Source organism: Phaethon aethereus (genome assembly GCF_964289735.1).
Source record: "Phaethon aethereus genome assembly, chromosome: Z".
NCBI lineage: Eukaryota > Metazoa > Chordata > Aves > Phaethontiformes > Phaethontidae > Phaethon > Phaethon aethereus.
Window position 1 is genome coordinate 79,493,698 of NC_138577.1, and position 20,882 is coordinate 79,514,579.

The 20,882-nt window shown below is 44.6% G+C and overlaps 1 protein-coding gene across 2 annotated transcripts in view; it reads right to left on the bottom strand.

The window, feature by feature from the left end:
* The window catches only part of LOC309415439 (paralemmin-1-like), a gene marked incomplete at both ends in the record, with an annotated part of 130,051 nt that overhangs the window by 77,777 nt on the left and 31,392 nt on the right, over nt 1-20,882 (bottom strand). For both annotated transcript variants that reach the window (XM_082012965.1, XM_082012964.1), the window contains one exon: nt 2,779-2,859. In XM_082012965.1, coding sequence (XP_081869091.1) covers nt 2,779-2,859 — 81 coding nt within the window. The remainder of the gene's footprint in view (nt 1-2,778; nt 2,860-20,882) is intronic.

A 20,882-nucleotide genomic window follows, 5' to 3' on the forward strand; every position in this document is an offset into this window, starting at 1 on the left:
ACACTGAACAAAGCATGAAAAGAAAACGTAGTTTGCTTGGTCTGTCTCCACAGAGAAAGGGAGATACTCTCAGCCAGTGCCCCTTTTTTTTAAGTTTTGAGCCTGGGGCCTCCCTCTCATTAGGAAGGGCCTAGCAGCAATGAGGATGAGCTCTGCAGTCCCAGATAGACCTCTGCTATCACCTCATCCAGGTCTCCCACCAGTTGTTTGCTGGTACAGTGAGGTGGTTAGAGGCAGCTCCTGGAGCTGCAGTCACTGTGACCACTCCAGTAAAAGCACCACACTTCTCTGTTGCCAAGTGATGCTGCTGAATGGGAAGGTAGAGAAGCTCCTACCAAATCTTCATGCTCATCCCTGCACCCAGCACGACAGAGTCACAGAATCATTAAGGCTGGAAAAGAACTTTAAGATCACCAAGACCAACCATCAACCCAACACCACCATGACCACTAAACTATGTCCTGAAGTGCTACATCTACACATTTTTTGAACACCTCCACTGACAGTGACTCCACCACCTCCCTGGGCAGCCTGTTCCAATGCTTGACCACTCTCTCAGTAAAGACATTTTTCCTAATATCTAGTCTAAACCTCCCCTGGTGCAACTTGAGGCCTTTTCCTCTCGTCCTATCACTAGTCACTTGGGAGAAGAGACCAACACCCACCTCACCACAACCCCCTTTCAGGTAGCTGTAGGGAGTGGTAAGGTCTCCTCTCAGTCTCCTCTTCTCCAGACTGAACAACCCCAGTTCCCTCAGCTGCTCCTCAGAAGACTTGTTCTCCAGGCCGCTCACCAGCTTCGTTGCCCTTCTCTGGACACGCTCCAGCACCTCAATGTCTTTCTTTTAGTGAGGAGCCCAAAACTGAACACAGTATTCAAGGTGCGGCCTCACCAGTGCTGAGTACAAGGACACTATCACTTGCCCACTCCTGCTGGCCACACTATTGCTCATTACAGACCTTAAATCTGGCTGTGAAAAGCATTACAGTCCTTAAGCCTAGCTGAGCAGGCTGCCATTTTAAATTTCTGTGCCCTGATCTCCCCTTAGCTTCCTGTGTGCTTCCTGCTCTTGCTCCAGGCTGTGAGCTAAATAATAAAGGGAAATAGTTAATTTTGATGTGTGTCACTCAAGAAATCCATGCAGCAAGACTGAACCTCTGCTAGTGACAACCAGCGTAGCAGGGCTGAAGCCAGTTTACAGCAGCCGAGAGGCTGACCCCACTGCACCACCTTAACAGGTTTTACTTTTCCTTATTGATGATGGTAAAATTCAGTTTAGGAACAGCTATATCAAAATAAATCAGATGAAGTAGAGAATTGCCAGAATTGGCTTTCCAAAAAGCCAGGAAAAATTCCAGGAAAAAGCATAATTCAGTCAGCTTGGAAACAGTTAACATGACAAAGGAAGCCCTCAGCTTTGCAGCAAAAAGAAAAAAAAGCAAGCATCATGAAGACACTGGAAAGGCATCTTACTGCCCTGCTGTATCAACCTATGGTTGTCAGAAGAAATTCTCCCTTGCCTGTAGTCAATGGCAGCTTGAACGAAATGGCAACTCCTGTTGCCCTACAGAAATGCAATCACATCATTGACTGGCAACACCAAAGACAATGTGTGACATCTACAGATTCACGATGAACCTGACGGAGCATTTGTGTAGGCTGCAATCACTTACTTGGGCTTAACTGCATCATGTTTACCAGAAAATGAGGAATAGTTTACAGAGCATGATGGCAGGGGCTTGGAGCAGCAGGAGAAGGATCCTGTCTGTAGCATAACTTGAAGTCTGGTCTTTGAATGCATGCGTGGTCGGAGAAGATGTTCTGAACACCATCTCCCTACGCAGGTGCACTGTTCACACACACACACATACTATTGCACAAGCAACCTAAATATCTTATTTTTAAAAACACAGCCCAGCTCACTTGCTGCAAGGACAAACTGTCCAGTGTTGATCACTTTTCTCAGATATTTTAATCATTGAAATTGCTCGGGCTTCCTTACTGAACTAACCTAATGAGTGCTGACCCACAAATGTGCACTGGTTACAAAGAAATCACATGTACGTTTTTGTTCTTCTCTTTGCTATGCACAAATATAAAGGCAAACTGTGCTACTGACAGGAAGGACAAATGATAGAAATAACCAGGATGACTTTCAAACGATGCTGTCTGCAGCTGTCATGGAGTCCAACAGGGACTGGGGCTGTTCAGCACCCTGTTAAATATCAAGGTACTTTTCCATGTAGACACATACACACCAACACCCTCCCAGGGTGTGCATATGTGCCCATTTTATTATGCCATGTACAACTAATAACTTCATCCTACAATTCAAGCTTTACACACAGACACACATGCTAACACCCCCTCTGCAACACACAGACACAGATACGCAAAACCTAACGACAGGCACCAGAAAAATCCAATGCAGCTCTGCAGGCAGAACGCCCTCGCTGAAGCCATGCAGTGCACACCCAGTCCGCAGCGACTGGTGTCTTATCATTATGTATAATAAATAACAGTGTTTAATAATAACAGCACTGCTGTGCTGCCTGCGCTCACACCCTCCACGCTCCCAAGCCGTTTCTGTAGCATGGTCCTGTGCATGAAAGACAAAATGAAAAGCAGGCAGGACACGATCACTGCAAGAGATAGGCTCCGGCAGGGAAAGCTGCTTCATGTCGGAGTGGGCTCTTCCCAGCTTTCAGACATGTGATCTGCATGTCTAATAACGAACAGATTTAGTCAATCCATCATTTCTGGCATCAGTCCCTTACCTTGAAATGCTGCAGCTGAAGTATCTGGTCCTCAAGCTGTTGTCTCTTGCCTTCTATTTCTGTCTGCCTTTTCCTTTTCTCCTTGGAAAAAAAATTTGAGAGAGAGAGAGAGAGAGATCTCGTCAGAGAAACGGCGGCTTTAAGGGTAGCGGATTCGTAACAGCGTGTAAGCAGTCAAACGCATCTGTACAGATGTCACCGGTCCCATTTCACCTGCTCCTCTGCCTGCTGGTATGCGAACAGCAGCGTCCTGGGAAGATGCCGGCCCCAGACCAGCCGGTTGCTCACCAGCAGGAGAGAATCTCCTCGCTCACTGCCAGCAGCCGGAGCAGCAACAGAGTGCACAGTCCCAGAGGAGGGGAGAAAACAGGCATAACAGCTGAGAGAGAAGTTAAAGGGACAAAGATGTGCTTTTGCCTTTGAGACGCCGGGCCAAAAACACGGACTGCATGGTGCAACAAGCAAGGTGGCACGAAAGCGGTGGGCGGCATCACCCCCTTCGGAGCCGGGCTGCAGACCGCGCCCTTTCCCTGCGCGGCTGGCGGTAAGGCCTTCCCTGGGCTCAGTGGGGAGAAGGTGCTCAGCCAGACTGCACAGGGTCTACCTGCAGAGCAAACGGGACAGATAACCCCTTGGGTGGCTTTGTTTGAAATTCAAGCCACCAGCACACGTTTGCAGCTGGCCCTTACCAGCCCCCGGAAGCGGGGCTGACCGAGTGGGACAAGGACAGCACAGCCATTTCCACAGCTGAGGGCTGTCACGGTCACATTCATGAACACGGCCGCTCCTCCAAGCCCAGGCTGCTCCCTTCGGACTCTCCTGGGTGTTTCAAGAGGAGAATGACCTGCTTTTCTCCCCTCGACACTCTCCTCTTACAAAGGATCAACTGCTTGGCTTTCGTCAGTCTTCTGCACCTTCTGGGGAGCATTTGTTCTCACCCTTCCCCAGCCCGAATCAAGTCCCCCCTCCTGGAGGTCTTTTCTCGTTTTAGTTTTTGCAGCCAAGACAGAAATACTGAGTCGTAAATGGAGGCTGTCAAATAAGCGTACCAGCCTCAGTCTTTACTGGAACAAGAGTTTTTATTCCCTATCTATGAAAGCATGTTTTAAATATTTCAGTAGCTGTAAGGCTGGGCTTGAAGACATTTAGGGATTCCTTAAGTCCCCAAAGTAATTTTTCTGTCCCATTGCTAGATGCCCTACTGATGCTCTGGGAATTCTCTGCTTTCCAGGGATTTCAAACCTTCATGCCTCATCCTCAGGGGGCTATGCAGAAATTGTGTTTATGTTGGACTTCAAACCAGGGCATTTTCAGTGTAGGCATTACATATGCAGAGAAGATCAGGAAACTTTTTTTTTTTCCCCTTCAATGCCAAGGTCACTCAAAACAAAGCAAAACACGGAGCTAGGTAACTGTCTGGACTACTCCTGCCAAAGAGCGAGACATCAGAACAGTGATGGGGGGCTGTAGGAATGAACCCAGAAGAGGCAAAGTAGTCAAATGCCGCATATGTCAAGCAGTTCTGTTATACGCTGCACACTCTTACTTGCTGATTGTTTATATATATCTACATCTACACACACACACTCCCCACTGTCTGAAGTATGTAAGAATATTACTGCTGAATAAAAATATTCTGCTGAAGTTGTTTCAGAATAGAAAAATTGGCTTTTTGGATAAATAAAATGTCACAAACGGTGCCTGTCTTCAACCGAAAACTTGACATCTCACTGCTCTGTGTATGCAGAAGATAGTCTGCATTTGTGCACACACAGTCATATACAGTTTATGCATGCACCTTTAAAAATCCTTCCTTATATAAAATTGGTAGTCTGTGGATCATCTCTCCTATCATTCCTCCAATCCCCATGTCCCCTTTGCATTTTTGAATGGAACACAATATTGGATGGCTCAGGGATTAAAAAAAACATTCGTTGTTCAGTGATCTCTCTTGCCGTTTTCTTCATTCTGCGATATTAACAGCGTACGCTGGAGACTGAAAACCAGAATTTGTTCTTTGTTATTTCTTCAAATAGCTGGTCAGTCATGGACTGGAATAAAGTAGTTCTAAAAGCCATTCCAGTTAATGGCCTAATATTCTCAGGATAAGGATAATTCTGCCCTGTTTGTGCCAAGCTGGCCAGATGACAGAATGTTTGGATTTGACATATGTAGGCATTAACACCCCACATCTGACACGCCATAGGCCAGCAGAAGGCACCTATATCTTAACATTAACTGACCTACATTTATATGTGTGTATATACATACACGTGTTTTTACAGATATATATATATGTATTCTACCCTTCCCAAAAACCTTCTTGGTAAAACACATGATGGAAATCACCACAGTACCTCCTCCAGCTAGTTGTGTCACGCTGTATAATGGATGTGACAAGACAGCCTTATAAAACATAGATGGAAACTTCTTTTCTTTGTGAGAAAGGGAAAGCACTTAGAGTATTTTCCCTGTAGGCAGCAACACAGCAGGCACTAAAATACCTGAACTACTTACTAACTAGTGGGCTTCTGTGGAGTTAAATTGGAATATTGCTCACGTTTCCATTTCACTGGCTTTCAGTCAGCCTGACTGCATGCTCCTGCCCTCTGATTCTGCACCAATGTGTTCTGAAAAAATGTGGTAGGAGACTGGACTAACTGACAAAAGTCCCACCAAAATCAGCATGTCAAGGATTTTAAACATTCAGTAGATGAAATCAGCCCCACTTAAGCACAGGGTCCTGATTCAGGACTTTACTGAAATACACTGGGATGTGAGCACATCTGAGCATTTCTTAAGGCACTTTTCTATGTTGAAGCCAGTAAATGTTCCTCATTACTCATCTACTTATAGATACCTTTATTCCAAGTATGCCTGTTAAGTTACTAATTTACTAAGGGTCCTAGAACCAAGAAAATAAAATGCTCACTTTAAATGAACAGGTTCACTCCAGACAGCTTCAGTGAAATGTATGTCCTCTTTTTTTTTCCTATAATGCAGGGATTAATCCATCACTGCTTCAGCCAGCTGTTAACGCTAATCACCTTCAAGAAGTAACCCCCAAGAACATCCCTGATCTCCTCCCCTGGGCAAGGATGCGCAGAGCTCAAGCTGTAGGGGGAAGGGAGAAGCCAGGAGGATGCTCAGGTACATACAAGATGACCGGACTTTGTACAGTCCCTGCAGCTTTTGAGGGAGGTAGTGAAAGCTGTTGGCTGGGACATCACACATGCACACCCCCAGTTCTTTGAAGCTGTTCTGTGGACACCAAGTGTTGCTGCTTTTTTTTTTTTTTTTTTTTTGGGAAGTGAAACGATTATAGAAACTAGTTTGAAAAGAGGTGGAGAAAACAGGCACTGAAGCCAGCTTTACTGTGAACGTGGTAGGCTTAAAAGAAAATTTGCATCTACCTATCTGAGGTGTGCTGCTTTTGTAAGAATACAGATAGTCATCATGGATAGTTAGCTTTCCAAAATGGTAGAGGAATACCATTTAGAAGGTACACCTAGGATGCTCTGAATATTTGGGATTTCACGAGTAAAATAAAATTTAAACCTTATATCCCTCCCTTCACCAAAAAATACTAGGAAAATGTGAAAGTACTTGATTTTTTTACTGACCCAAATGATGAGAAAAGAACATAGGTCAAATGGCAGTTACTCACCCCCTGAAATCTGTTCAATAAAAAATGACATTTGTACTCAGGCATTCACAGGAAGCTGTGCAACATGGTAACCATAAATGTATTTCCTTTTCCAAGAAGCTTGATTTTGGAAAGGAAGTGATTGCTGCTTAGTATTAAAGGTGGCCAGTGCCACTCTCCCTCGCTAAAAACGAAATACATCAGATAATCGATAAGACCCCATCCACTTGGAAGAGAGAGATGTGTCAGGAGGACAAAATGTAAGATCATGAGGGGTGGCATGGAGACAGCCAGCGGGCATCTCCTGCTCACTCTGTCTTTCCCTGTAAGAAAAAAAGAGGCATCAAGTGAAACTGGACGGGGCAGGTTTGAAGCCAGGGCACACATCTCCTGTAGAAACCCCTGCCTCAGGGTGCTGTGGGTGCTAGAAGGTGATGGGGATCCCAGGAGAGCCTGAGGACAGTCAGAGAGAAGGAATACTCTAAGGGTTACTACACAAACTGAAATTGCATCTGGTTCAGGAGCTTCCTGAACTACAGATGGTTTTCAGGGTGTTTCCTTGGTTTTTTTATGCTTGCCCTTCTCTCACACTCATCCTAACACCACTGATTCGTCATTCATCAGAGAAGGGGTGCAAGGTTTTTTGTCTGAATCATGCATTACATTTGATCAAAATAGCCTACAGTTTAGTATCAGACTTGTCAAACTGTTCCAGTAAAAAAAACCCCAAACAATCACAAACCAACAACAAAAAAAACCCCAAAGCAAACATAAGACCTTAAAAAAACTAAGTTATACCAAAATGCTTCTCTGTGACATTGCAGTCACAGAATACTTCAATTTTCCATTAAAAAATCACTTTTTTTCTTGTTTAGAAATGTGTCTGCACCATGTGGGAAGTGAAACAGAGGTAATTCAGCTCGCAGAGTCGTAACTGTCTGTGGAGAAACATGCACCTCTAAAGCTGTGTAAATCCTTGGCAGCGTAAAGCATTGGTAAAGTCCTCTGCTCATCTTGCACAGGTAGAAGCACCTGATTTCTTTGGTTTAAAGCCAGCTCATACACGTGCAGAAAGCACTCCACAGAGCAGCACAGAAACTAAATACTATTTGATTGACCTCACTGGGAAAATACATGCCCAGATCTGACAGCAAGCTAAGGCTCATGGTGCAGGTATCCAGAAGAACACGGTGGGAAAAACAAAAAAATCCCCAACTCAACAAAAAACCCGATGGGGATCTTGGCACCCTTGACAAGATGGGCAGCATGACACTGGAGGAGCTACCACCAGTAGTTTCAGTGAAGAGGCTTCCCATCAGCTTCATCCTGCACGCCAAGCAAAAGTGTCCAGCCTGCCACAGAGGAACGGGTGGAAGAGCGTGAGGCTCTGCCTGTCATGCCAACACAAAACAAATGCACCCAAAAATGGCAGAGGTGGAGGAAAATTATAGTCTTCTTCAATGCAAGGAAAACAGTTACAAAGAATTGTCTTCAAAGAATCAAGTCAATTTTTCAGCGAGACATTATTTCTTCCACTCTGCACAGCTGGCAGATAGGCACATATTATAGACAGGTATTATTATAGGCAGGTATTACAACAGGCAGATACTATTCCCTGCTTATTTAAAGCTCACAGATTTTTAGGGCAGCAAGTAAAGAAACGTAAGAAAATAAGCACAAGAGCTGCTGACACCTCATTTTTCTGTTGTCAGTTCAGGGACACCCAGAACTCTGGGGGAAAAGGAGCATCTGGCTTCTGCTAACAATTTCAACCTGCAGTTAGCATAATCCCAAGAAATCTGAAAATTTCCTCAGGGTGGTAGTTTAAATGACCATCTTCACTGTGGTGACTTCACAGGTCTCAGCAGTGAAATAAACATGTAAATTTGTTTCCTCTTTTGTGGTTCAGCAATAATGTTTCACAGGAAAGAAAATATTAAGAAAGACAGGAGGGTAATTGTTCTCCCCCCCCCCCCTTTTTTTTTCCCCCTCATCTGCTTCATTCCTGTCTGGTCAATTCTTTTAATTTTCCTACTGCGTTTAAAGAGTGGTAAACTCTCCTGAGAGCAACTATCCCTTCCAGTTGCAACGATGCAGCCCAGTACTGCACTTCGCAAAAATCAGTTCTAAATGTTTTCTGCTGTTGTAAACAGCATACAATAGAAATCAGAGCACCAGAACACGCAGGATGCAGAACGGAAGCAGAGACACTGTTATGGCAGAATAAACACGCCTCGAAGGTTGGTGGCAGGATGCCTGCTCCTTTTGGACCATCAATGCCCACTTTCATTACCTGCTGCCGGTACAAGAAGGTGGAGCCCACCAACCTGCCAAGTGTAGCAAACTAGATCACCATATGCACTGGCATGACTGCGCTCAGTGAAAATCTTGTTGTTATGGGTAGCCACATTACAGCCTCTGTAATTGCAAGGCGCGTCTGGTCTCCTGTTTCGAGCGCTGTGAAATATGTGTTGTTTTAGATTATGGGAAATGACTCCTCCTGCAGCTCCTTTCCAACTCTGCTCCCAGCAGAACCAGAGGCCAGTTCTGAGATGCATTTTTCTCTGCAGCTACACCATCAACAACACATAGATGTAAGCTGTTGGCTCTGCTCCCTTAGGCATTTTCTTGCAAGATGTCTCTGTCCCAGTCCCCTGAAACCCATGGCCACCTGGCTAAGCTTTGTTTCACTTAAACCATGAGCCAGGGACACTTTCCCTGGGTCCATATACTGGAATCCCGCTTTTGAACTGAAGGAATATGCACTCTGTGCTCCTATGTAACATCTAAGAAATTACCACTCTTTTTCACTCTTACAGTCCCCCTGTGCAGGAGGCTTATTACCTAAAGCACAGATTCATTATTTCAAATGTCCTAAGCACCTAGGACTTTGGTGGCTCATCTTACTGGACTGTCCCCATACCTGACCAAAGCAAATTGCAGGCTGGAAAGTTCTAGGTGGGATGCAGGGACAGCAGGAGCACAAGATGCTGCCGCAATGCTTTCCATATGTCTTCCATATATCCACTTATCTTACAACAAAGGTGTGGTCATTTCCATCACTCCAAGCAACAGGCAGATGGGTTATTTAGGAAAAAACAACAGGAGTTCCCAGTTGCACAGGTGCAGCAGGTAAATTCCTGAGGTGAGCGGGTGAACCGCCTAAATGATAAGGGCGGGGTTTAGCTTTCTTCCTCACACTTGCTCTTTCCACGGTTTTATGCGTAGCAGGAAACAAAGAAGAGACTAGAGACAAGGTGAACAGTTAATTACCAGGTATGCCCTTCACTTCCTCTCTTCTGAAACTGGTTTAAACTGGAGATTGATGTCACAAGGGTTGATTCCCATTAAATGGATAGCTTGCCACAGTATGCAAGAAATGTCTTGGCATGTTGGTTTTGGACAGAGAATAGACTTAATTCACAGAGGCTGGCCCTGGTGAGGGGGTAAGATAAGCAGAAGAGCCTGGAAGTTATGGAACTGCTTTCTTTCTCATATATAGAACAGACTCCTTCTAAGGGGAAGGCAGAATCACTGGCAAAGAGCAGAACCCTAAGGGTGAAGGAAGAAAATCCCCTCAGGCCAGAAATACACCTGCTTTCATTGCAGCCTTGCAGCCTTTTTCTCTAGTAGTGAGTGCCACGAGAAGTTAGCTGCTTAAGTACAAGAACAGGGCGGTTTGAAAGGGATCAAGAGATACAGCTCCCTCTAACCAACCAGTAAAGGAGCAAACATCTTGCTCATTTTGTCACTTGCATGCAGAAGAACAGTTCTTGCTCAGATGGGGAAAATACACTCGCAAAATTAATTTTCTCCATTTCATCTAATACTGAGACTACCTTTGCATGATTTCAAAGCAGGGTTTTCTCCTGTGCTGACCTGCTAAAGCAAATAGAGTAGCTCTGCATCTACGTGTGCACGGCGTACAACTCGGGGTTCAAGTAAGAGAACCTTAATAGTCATCCTCTGCATTTGGGACACCAAAGGAAGAGTTCATCCACATGGAGCCCTGTAGGATTAACTCCTGCTCAGGGATCCTGAATGTGAACATTTCATGACTGCCACAAGCTCACTGCCAATGTCATACCTGAGACTATGCAGGACAAAGCTGTCCAAGAGGAGAAAGGATCCTCTCCACTGAAGACAACAATCCACTAAAGGCTTGCAGCAAAAACTTCAGCTGCCCTGCATGCTTGTAATTATAGCTCCCTGGTCACCAAATGCGACCACCATGATGCACACAGACAATGATCACTTAATTAAAATCACCATGCATCTCAAACAACAAATAAAAGGATGGCACTGCTCCCAGAGCAACAGCTCCTAGTGGAAAGTGATGAACGCAGCAAGGAATTTCCTTTTTAAAAACTCCCTCATTAGCATTTTTGAAAAGGGACACAATAGGAGAATGTCTCATTGAGATGGTGAAGTACAATTATTTTAGGAGAAAACATGGCTCATCTGATATCCCATGGGGAAATTCCCTCCTTTCATTGAATGCTACTGGGTCACTGGAAGCAGTGTTTCAGGTCTAACAGAACCCGCGTGCATTTTTGACTGGGTCACCACCATAACGAGTCCTTGAAGTATGGAAAGGTTTAGTCAGTTTTCCTTCTTTCCTTACAAGTCTGAACTGAAATTGAACATGGGCTGAGACCCACAGATGCTGTTTTGCATTGGTTGCTGATAGGAATAAAGCCACACTTTCCTATACATTTAGAACTTGACCAGTGGTATCAGGCTCGTAAATGGATGCTGAGAGGTGATCAGGGTCACTGGAGTTTGAGTATCATTTCTGGGAGATGTGACAGTGAATCAAGCAGATGTCCTATGAATGCCAAATTCTCAGCCCTTATTAACTCCACAGTAGCATTTCTTCCAAAACTTTGAAGTCTTTGCACTAACCATGAAAATGAGTAAGAGCTTAGGACCACCTGAGTCCTGTAGTGACCTTCTCTGTGGCATCAGTTATTTCTGGAAAATGCTCAGGAGACTGTACAGAGCACTAACATTTATTGTTAGTATAAATCATGAAATAGACAGATTTATCCATGATTCTGGATAATCCTTAATACCAGTCATAAATGACAGGCATTTATGACATACATGAACTTCATTACCTAGTGTGTACTACAGCTAACCTCCAAGATCATGTGTATAGCTTGCTAGCATTGACCTTATTCTACTGCAGCCTGAGCTAGATGGAAAATTCAGTGTCTTCATCTAGCAAATTGTTTTTTCTAAAAAAGAGGTAGCATTTTCTAGATAAAGTTGCATAAGAGCAAATTCTGAAAATTCTTCTATTTTCTGTAGAAAATCAGCAAAATTCTGAAAGAAGCTACTTTCAATCAACTATTTTTTTCTGTATTTTTCTTAAAAATGTATTTTTCTTAAAAATGTATTTTTCTTAAAGAGTGTTAAGCAGACTTTGATCTAAGTTTTCATTCATGAAAATATACAACCAGGAGTCTTCTTCAGGCTGAGTAGACTATTTGCAGAAAACCACTTCATTAACTCTCCCTACTCTCATGTTGCCACTAACTGGCCCTGGTTTAAATCCATGCTGTTCAATGTACGTCCTTTCACTGCTTGCTGCGAAAAGGAGAAAGACAGGATTTGGTTGGTATTGACTTAATTTAATGACATTTTCACAGCTCCAAAAAGAAAGTGCGTGTCTCTTTTTTACCCTAATGCCCCATACACTCCTAAGATATTTCTTCATGTGGCCAAAAAGCAAAAAGGACATCATAAAGCTTGGGGAAACATCTCTGATTGCAGCAAAATGCCGAATGTGCAGAGAAATACCTATACAAGGCTGATCTTGACCTACAAAGCAGGTGCTGACTGTAACTTTATGACAACCATTAAGGAATTTCTAACTCTTGCACTGAGAAATGAAAAATAAATCACAAAGTTTTTAAGTCAAGGCATCCAAGATGAGGCCATGATTCCTTACGCTGGGTTCTCCCTAAGCAAGTGCCTGGTAAAGATCTTTATGTGCTATTTTTCTCTTGGTGAGAACTTAGATTGGAATCACCAAGACTGTGATTTCAGCAGATTTTCTTTTTCCTCTTTACTCAGTTTGATTGCATTTGTGACAGACACCCCCACTTCATGCAACTTAAACTTCCTGAAGACACGCAATATTGAGCAGGGAGAAGAAATGGGATTTTCTGTGGTGGAAAGGGAACAAACTGATCTGGCTGGTCAGCATGGAGCAATGGCCAAGACTTGTAGGCACAACACTGGTGCTAATTCTGGTACTTGAATCACATCCAGCTTTTTGCTGGTTATTTTCAAAGTAATGATAGAAAAGACCCAAATGAATGAGCCAATACATAGAGCTGGTCTTTGTGTTTTAATCTTTAACAGTCTGGCTGGATTGGCCAATTATTTCAGAGTCTCAGTGCCCCACATCAAAACGTTCCTACTGAGGCTCTCCCCCTTTGCTCGTGAGCATGGTGGCTTGCCTGCTGACACGGAGGCTCTTGGTGCTGACTGCCGTAGCACACGCCAGATCTCCCGGTGTTGCAGGGCGGTGCTTAGCAGCTGTACTGCACAGGGCTCCTCCACTGCTGAAAAGCACTTCTTGTCATTCGCAAGATCAAGCTATTAGCTCAAAACCCTTTCTCTAAGCTTTTATCTAACGTTGGTCATGAGCTAAGGATATTCACATTGTCTGATGCTCAGGGACGTGCTGATTTAAGTTGCAGTTGCTGGTGTGTTTTGAGTCCTAATTTCTACATTCAGGAAGGGAAAGACTGCCTTGTTTTACACCGAGAAGAAAGAGGGAGAGAAACTTCCCTACAAGCACAGGCAGATGCAATCGAGAGCCTGAGACTTGCCACCTTTCAAACTGGTGGTGCTAAAGAGATGATACACCAGTTCACAAATCACCGTCCTGGCTAAGCTTTCCTTTTTTTCTGAATAGGCTCTAAGGGGCTGGGTTCCTCTTGCTTTTTGACCAGCTTTGAAGATCATGTACGTTTCCAGCTTGTGAAGACGCACACATTCTGAGAGGGCATCAGTGCCCTTCTTCAGTAAGGGGGCAACTCCCCGCTGAGCCCCACGTCCGGCACAGCTGCTGGACATGCCATCCCTGCCTCCTCTCCAGTTCATCAGTGGAGTCACATTACTCCAACATGACACCATAAGAGAGACCAGAGACCATAAATGATGAACACGATCGTGACTGAGAGGGTGGATACATCAATGTGCCTGGCAAAAAAACATGCTCAGTGTGTGATCTAGGTATGCTAAAAATCCTAGCCAGCCTCAGCCTTGGCAACTTGCCTACACAGCACATGAAAGAACTGGCTTCATCTCCAACCAGCTTACTTCTGTAAAGCTTATTTAATCTGACAGGTGTAGGATCACATGCCTCAACACTGAACCTTTGCAGTGTGCGGGAGGTATTACTGCTATGTCATTCCTTAGGTCAGGCATCCCAAGGCTTTCTTCGTGAAAGTTGGGACATTACGCTACAGACTGCATAACAAATTCATCTGCCAGCCTTCTCCCTGCACCGTCAAAGGCAGAGACCACCCTGGTCTCGGCAACACAGACCCCACAGCAGCTTCCCACCAGCACCGCTGCCTGCAGTAAGGAGGAACGGGCGACCACACAAAGCCTGCAGGGCATGCCTGCTTGGCTCTCCAGGGTGGGTTAGCTGTAGGTCCTCAAGGCAGGGCGCTCATGGCTGCAGGCCACTGTGGCTTCGGGCAGGGTGCAGCGGCATGCCCAGTGTCAGTCTGCTGCACTGATGGCGGAGAGCCAGGGCAGTGCCACAAGAAAACACATCATGGATCTGACCGCTTTGATGCTTGTCTCCAGAACCCAGATCCATTTTTAAACAGGTAAATTTCTGCTGTGCTGTCAAAGGTTCCATCCCCCTTCAGAAAATTGCCTGCATTTCTCTGAGATTTGCATCCCTGCTGTGAGGTGTATCTGGGAATTCACAGCTTCAAGGTCATCTCAGCAACACAATACCACTGCTGTGTGGTTTGTGCAGGTTTGTCTGCACAAGTGCTCGGGGTGTGGGGTGGGCTGAAGCAACAAAGCCTGTACAGTTTATGTGAGTTTCACACTGAGCTGACACACCTGACAGGTTTATAAAACTGTCAGCCATTTGAATGGCTTATTAAACAGCAAACAGTGTGCAAAAAAACCCCACCGTGCAGACAGCAGAAGAGGCTTCAGGGATGTGTGTTGATTACTGCATCTTCCAGCCCATCTCTGCCAGTCAGAGCAACATGGACTCTTCTCCTGAACCCCAACAAGATGCCATGTGGGTACTGTTTAACAGCTCCTGTGCAATTCCTCTGTCTTTGCCTGGGCCTTCTGGAGACCTCTGCAGTAAGGAGGTCTTATTATTCTATAACCTCAGATTTCGAAACAGCTTCTCCCCTCCTTCCGTGGGCACTTCTGTCAGTTGTGCTCTTCTGTTAGCTTGAAAATGCACCTCTGCAGCAATTCCCCTCAGGAAGCTGATGGAAGGAGAGGATGCAACCGTAGGGGGGTCCCCTCCCAAAAGTCATATTCTTTCTTCCTCCTATCATTAATCCATCCTGATGTACAGGACACACTATTGTGCACACCTGAGCTTCCTCAAAGAAGGTCAGATCCTTCTCTGTGGCTGCTCCAAGAAGTTTATTACCTGTCCTTCAGGCTTTATCTTTTGAAGATGGGTAGCTTAGACACCTCCAGGGATTCAGGTGACAAAAAGCCAGTGAATAGTCATCATCTGCTGCTGTCTTCAACCTGTTGCTCTGCACATCCCTCTAAGAGTCGCTGGTGAAGGACCTGTCTTCATTCAGGTCTATGTTAAATGTGTATTTCTCTTTACTCAGCTCCTGGATTAAGGTGCAAAATACAGCTTGTGGGCAGGCTGTGATATTTTAGATGGTTTGTAGACTGTGATCTCTTGCAGGAGCCTGCAGAAGTGAAGGTCTGAGCTCCTAAGCTGGCTATGCTGTTGAAGCTGTAGCGCAGCAGAGGGGCAGGTTCCGAGGAGCCTACCCCACCGCCTCTCCCAGCAGCTGCTCTTCAGCCTGAAAGACATCCACAAGGGAGATCTCTGACCTTTGACATGGAAAGACCTTAAGAATCATGCTCAAAAGGCAAAAGATGTTGAAGGATGTTGGCCAAGAGAGATGGAAAGCACCACGTAAATTGAAGCACCTGCCCCTCGTACTCTAGCGTCACTTTGTCACTGAATTCAACATGGTATTTGCTCCACGTTTGTGCTAAAGTAAATCAACCAGCACTGTGCATGCTCCCTGCGTTTAACAGCATGGTGATAAATTTGGAGAGCAAAAAGCTGCCTTGCTCTATAAACTACATTTAATGGGACCTGCCCTTAGTGGCCAGGTTGCTTCACAGCTTCTGAGGCAACGCTGTCTTTGCCTTAGCAGAGCTGATTCTACCAGCTTATGGAGCAGAGATATGTAATTTCTGAGCATGTTACTGGCAACCCTCCTCAGAGATACTCTGTTACATTGGTAGGGTGCTCATATTGTCTCTTTTTTCAGCTAGAGGAAAAGGAAAAAGGAGAAAGGTAGAGGGCAAACAACAGCTCCCCACCTACCTAATGGAGACACTTGCCAGAGTAAGGCGAGAATCAAAACTCATATTTTCATTTGTTTCAAACTAAGCTAAAACCAGTTTTGCTGAGAAATACACAGTGTTTTTCATCTCTTTACGTTTTCAAGAATGCTGGCTCTCCACTGAACTACTTCCATCTTCCACACAGAGCTAATTACAACTTGATGGCTGTGCTGCTACCTGAAAAGCTGGATCATTGCAGAGCCCAAACAGGACACAATTACAGGTTTGGGCATGCTGCCACACACAACCAACTTGTGTATCTTTGCAGGAGTGGATGTTAAATGAACACTCGTGGTCCACTAAGAGAAGACAGACCCATTGCTTTTCCAAGGATGACAGGAGGGTCTGGGAAGAGTGCTGGGAATTTATTTCCAGGTACAGAAGCAGCAATGAAATATCCCCCTTCTCTGGGCATTGGCACTTGTATGATATGTAATTCAGTTACCCCTCACAACGATGGAATCCGAGGGAGGTTTTTCATGGATGTCTGAATGTTAGTGGACCACTAGTCCTGCTTTTGGCTCTGTAGGAAAGCCAATTCCCACAGCTCAGGTCAGCATCACACTTGGCTGCAAGTGCCCACACAGGAGAGGACCAGACAGTTCAAATGAGGAGAGGACCTGGATGCCTCAGTAAGGTCAGGTTAGAAAGATCTTTTACATTTTGCTCATACAGAGTTTGGCAAACCAGGCTTGGGCTCCACACAGTGTGTAGAGTGTTAAAAGATTCACTTTTGGTAATGTCACTTAAAAAGAGAAAACTACCTCTATCCTCGACAACTCCTGCCACTCACTACTGTTTCTTTGGTGGCCTCTTTGGATCTCTAAATCCATAGCAGAGACAGCATTATCCATGCTATCTTGCTTGGGCTTCCAATTGCTCCGCTGCCAGATGGAAACTTTATTTAGTCTGCAAGCCTCTCGTGGCAGAGATGGTCTCTCTGTTCTAAATTTGCACAAAATCTAACACAAAGAGGTACTAGTTCCTGCCTGGAATTGTTATGTTATGACAGCAACGATCTCACAGCCAGACCTAACCACTGTGCAAAGGAGTTCTGTGCAAAATAAATGGATTCCCAAATTCTGACCCTAAATGGATCAAAATGTGGCATTTTGTGAATTTTTGTGGCTCAGATCCTTGGACAGGTATTGTGCAGAGACGTAGCATTGTGTTCCTCCAGGAAGAAACAAGCAAGTTTCTGAAAAGCTCAAGTACCTGAGCTTTTCCTCGTGTCACATCTCAGTATGTGAGTACAAGTACAGTGGAAGCTCACAGAAGAGCTAATAGTGTTTGCCATTAAACCCTAAACATATTCAGCAGTGCTATAGATGGACACTGATGAAATCAAGATGTTTTCTAACTGTCAGGGGAAAAGATTCCTGAGGTGGCGGCTCATAAAAGCACGGAGAACTGATTTGCCACAAAGACCTGCTCAGGATTTATAACTTCTTTATATGAATCAAGCTTTTTTCTGTTGAAGGACATTGACACCCTATCAAGCTCTAAGTAATAGTATAACTGTTAAAGAAAACAGTAGTACTTTTAAGTATATTATCACTGGGATTTACAAATGGCTTCACCCATTGTCTTCAATATGAACAGAATGAGGTCACTGTTCGCACATCTGCAGTGCATGCTCTTCCAGTGCACCAGAATAAACTTTATAGACTACATCACTGATCTGGCAAGCATCTGCCTCCTGTACCACTGAAATAATCTGCAATCCACTTTTGACAAGGGTCAGCTTGCTTGCAAAATTACCCCTCTGTGCAGCCCCTAGAAATAATAGATTTTCCCCATCTGTCGACTACAGTCACAGCAACTGTTAAAAACAACAAGCTGTAAGACTAGCTACATACCACAAAGAAAAGACGGCACAGGACTAAGCTCTTAGAGCAAGCTGAGTTTCGCTTGACAGAGCATGCACACCGCCACCAAAATCAGATCATGGCAAGACTGCTAGTAGTGACGCTACTGAATTGCAACCTTTTGTCCCTGAAATGCTGGAAGTTTCCTAGGTATCCCTCTACTCAAGCAAGGACCGATTTATAGAAGTGCTCCAGCGTGAAGACGATGAGTTCACTGCTGAGCAGGTTGCTCTGCAAGGGGAATGATGCAGCCTGAAGGCGAGGTGCTACTGATCAGTTCAAGCCACTCTATCTGTGCTCCCCACAGTCCACTGAAAATCAAATGTACAAAACTCCCTGTTGCCAGGGATGGGGAAAAGGAGACCTGCGTCCCCTTTTTGACAGCAGATAGCCTACAACAGCTTACCAAATGGACTCCCATGAGCATGGATGGAGGACGGGGTGTGCTGGTAACAATCACTGATATCATAAAGTCGTTCATAATATTTATGGTAAAACTGCTGGATTCCACTAGGGGAGAAAGCGTTTCATCTGCAGGTGTCCACACTTTCTCGGTCTGGACTTGGTGGGAAGAAGAAGACCTGACCTGTTGCCACCCTCCAGAAAACACAAACTCAAACCTTCTTCCATCTAGTTTTTGCTAGTGAAAACAAAACCTTAATTATCACATTCCCCTAAGTAGTGTTATGCAGGGCAAAATGCAATTTGTAATTTAGGCTAGTTACTAAACATCACCTGAAAGGGGAGCCTGGAGAAAACAAGAGTTTTGAGTTTACTTTTTGTCAGGTGGTTGGTAGAAGAGCTGTAAGCATTACAATATCTAGGAGCTCCTTCTGGAGATAACTCTACACAAAATCTGGCTCATGCTTCTGCTCCTGGGAAACAAACAGTGACTTAAATAAACCTCTTCCTGCTCACTCTTGTGGTGAGCAAAAGCACTCAAAACCACCATTGACCACTATGGAACAGAGCACTTTTGTGGAAAGAAGGAAAAAAAATACAACTACAGAATAGAAGGCACACATAGTAGAGGGAAGATTTTCAACCAAGGGTTAGGAAAGCACTGCTCTTCCATCAGGTGCCTTCAGACCCAAGATCTGCTCTGCTCTGTACTGTGGTAAGCATCAGCTCAGCAACACTACTGAAAAGAGCAAGACCTATTCTAGAACATTTCTGTGGGTCCAAGCAATCCTACACAACCACACATACACCCTTGTATGACCTCTTCCTCCAGAACATGTTAAACATGGTTCTCATCATCCTTGCTTGTGAAGTCAAGGTAATTATTTAGCATAACTCTGCAAAGCACACACTCAGTCGTTTCACTACAGCAACAATGCAGAAGGGTTACGGGCAGCTGGAACACAACAGGATCTTGGTTGCCACCCACAGAATGTATAGTTTGCTCCCCATAGCCTACCCCTTTTCTTCAGGAGCTTCTATTTCATTGGCAGAAAGCCAAGGGAGAATCCAGAGCAACGCAACACACCACTTTGTTATTAATGGCTCCTGTGCTGCAGTCCTCCAGGCATGAATTACAGGAGATTATGCTGGCACAGTGGCTGGTACCCCATGTCACTCCCCTGGAGCAGCAGTATACCCCATAGCACGACTGGTCACGTAGCTCTAGATGATACCTTGCCAATCTGTCATGACACTGAAGGGAAGGGAGAGCACTTGAGGGGTCTCTACTTTTTTGCACAAGCTATTCATGCCTTGGGAAGTTGCACAAGCTGCGAAGAGCTGCTGGGAACTGTGCTGACCTCTTTTCATCACACAGCAGCACAGTTGGAGGGAAATACCTTGAGGTGTCAAAGGTGCAGAGAATTTGAGCTCTAAAGAAGAATCAGTGGGAGCATCTGAGCTCCTAAAATAAGAAACTTCAAAGAAATTCTCACTCCTGGAACCATGATTTGTTTTCTGGTCTGCCTTTGGAGCTGCAAAATGCTACACTGTTCCTTGCAGATAAGATTGAGTTTCATCCTTAACAAATATAATACATGCATAAAAGCAACAAGCGTAATTTCTTCCAAGTCCCTCTCCACATTATTATTCTTTAGGAGCCAATATAATTAACTCGGTTGAAGTGTAAAATGATGATCCACAGAATCTGCTTCCTGCTGTTGGTTTAGCACTTCTACTATTTTTAGCACTCTTCTGAGAACTGGAAATATGTTTTGATAAAGATACCATCTTTTAGGCAGGGACACAAATAGTGAATCAGGCTATTCATATTAATGTCACAAGAATCATCACATCCAAGCCAGTGCAGTGTAAAGTTCTCTGCAATGCATGTTTTCTGTTTGTTACCAACAATTTATTCTGTTTGTGTGAGGCAATCAAGGGATTGGGCTAGATGCCGAGGCTGTGCATATCCACACTTTAATCCCACTGCCAGGGTTTATGCCTCAGGTCTGAACTTTACTGGAAGATGGCTGCTTGTTTTCCTGTAGTGAGCAATGGTCAGAGCCGGGTAGTTTATAGATCATGCAGCTCACATTCCTCCTGGAAGGCATTTTGTGAGCTGCAATTTTCAGCAGCAATCTCAAAAGACTGATTCAAAACTTCCAGACGCAAAAAATCATGGTCCTGCTCTGCTCAGCATAACTGATGCCTATTTTGTGTTAAGACCTTTGTGTTTAGGTCCTTCAAGTTTTGGAAACGGTAAGATGGGGGATATAAAAGCACTTTCAAGAGCAAAACTTTCTGTATAGACAAAAAAGACTGCAAATACACTTGGATTACAAGCATGTATTTTATGGCTTACATCTCAAAATATTATTTGTCCTGAACCTACCTCTCCTTCTAGTCTTCAGACAACCCCCTACCCTCATAGAACTTACTAACAGAAGAAAAATTTCCAAACACGCATCGCCCTTGAAGAAGAACATGCAAGAATAGCAAATGAAGAAATGACCAAGACGTGACAAATTTCACACCATCGTTCTCAATGGCCCACACTATAATTCCTTTACTTCCACTGC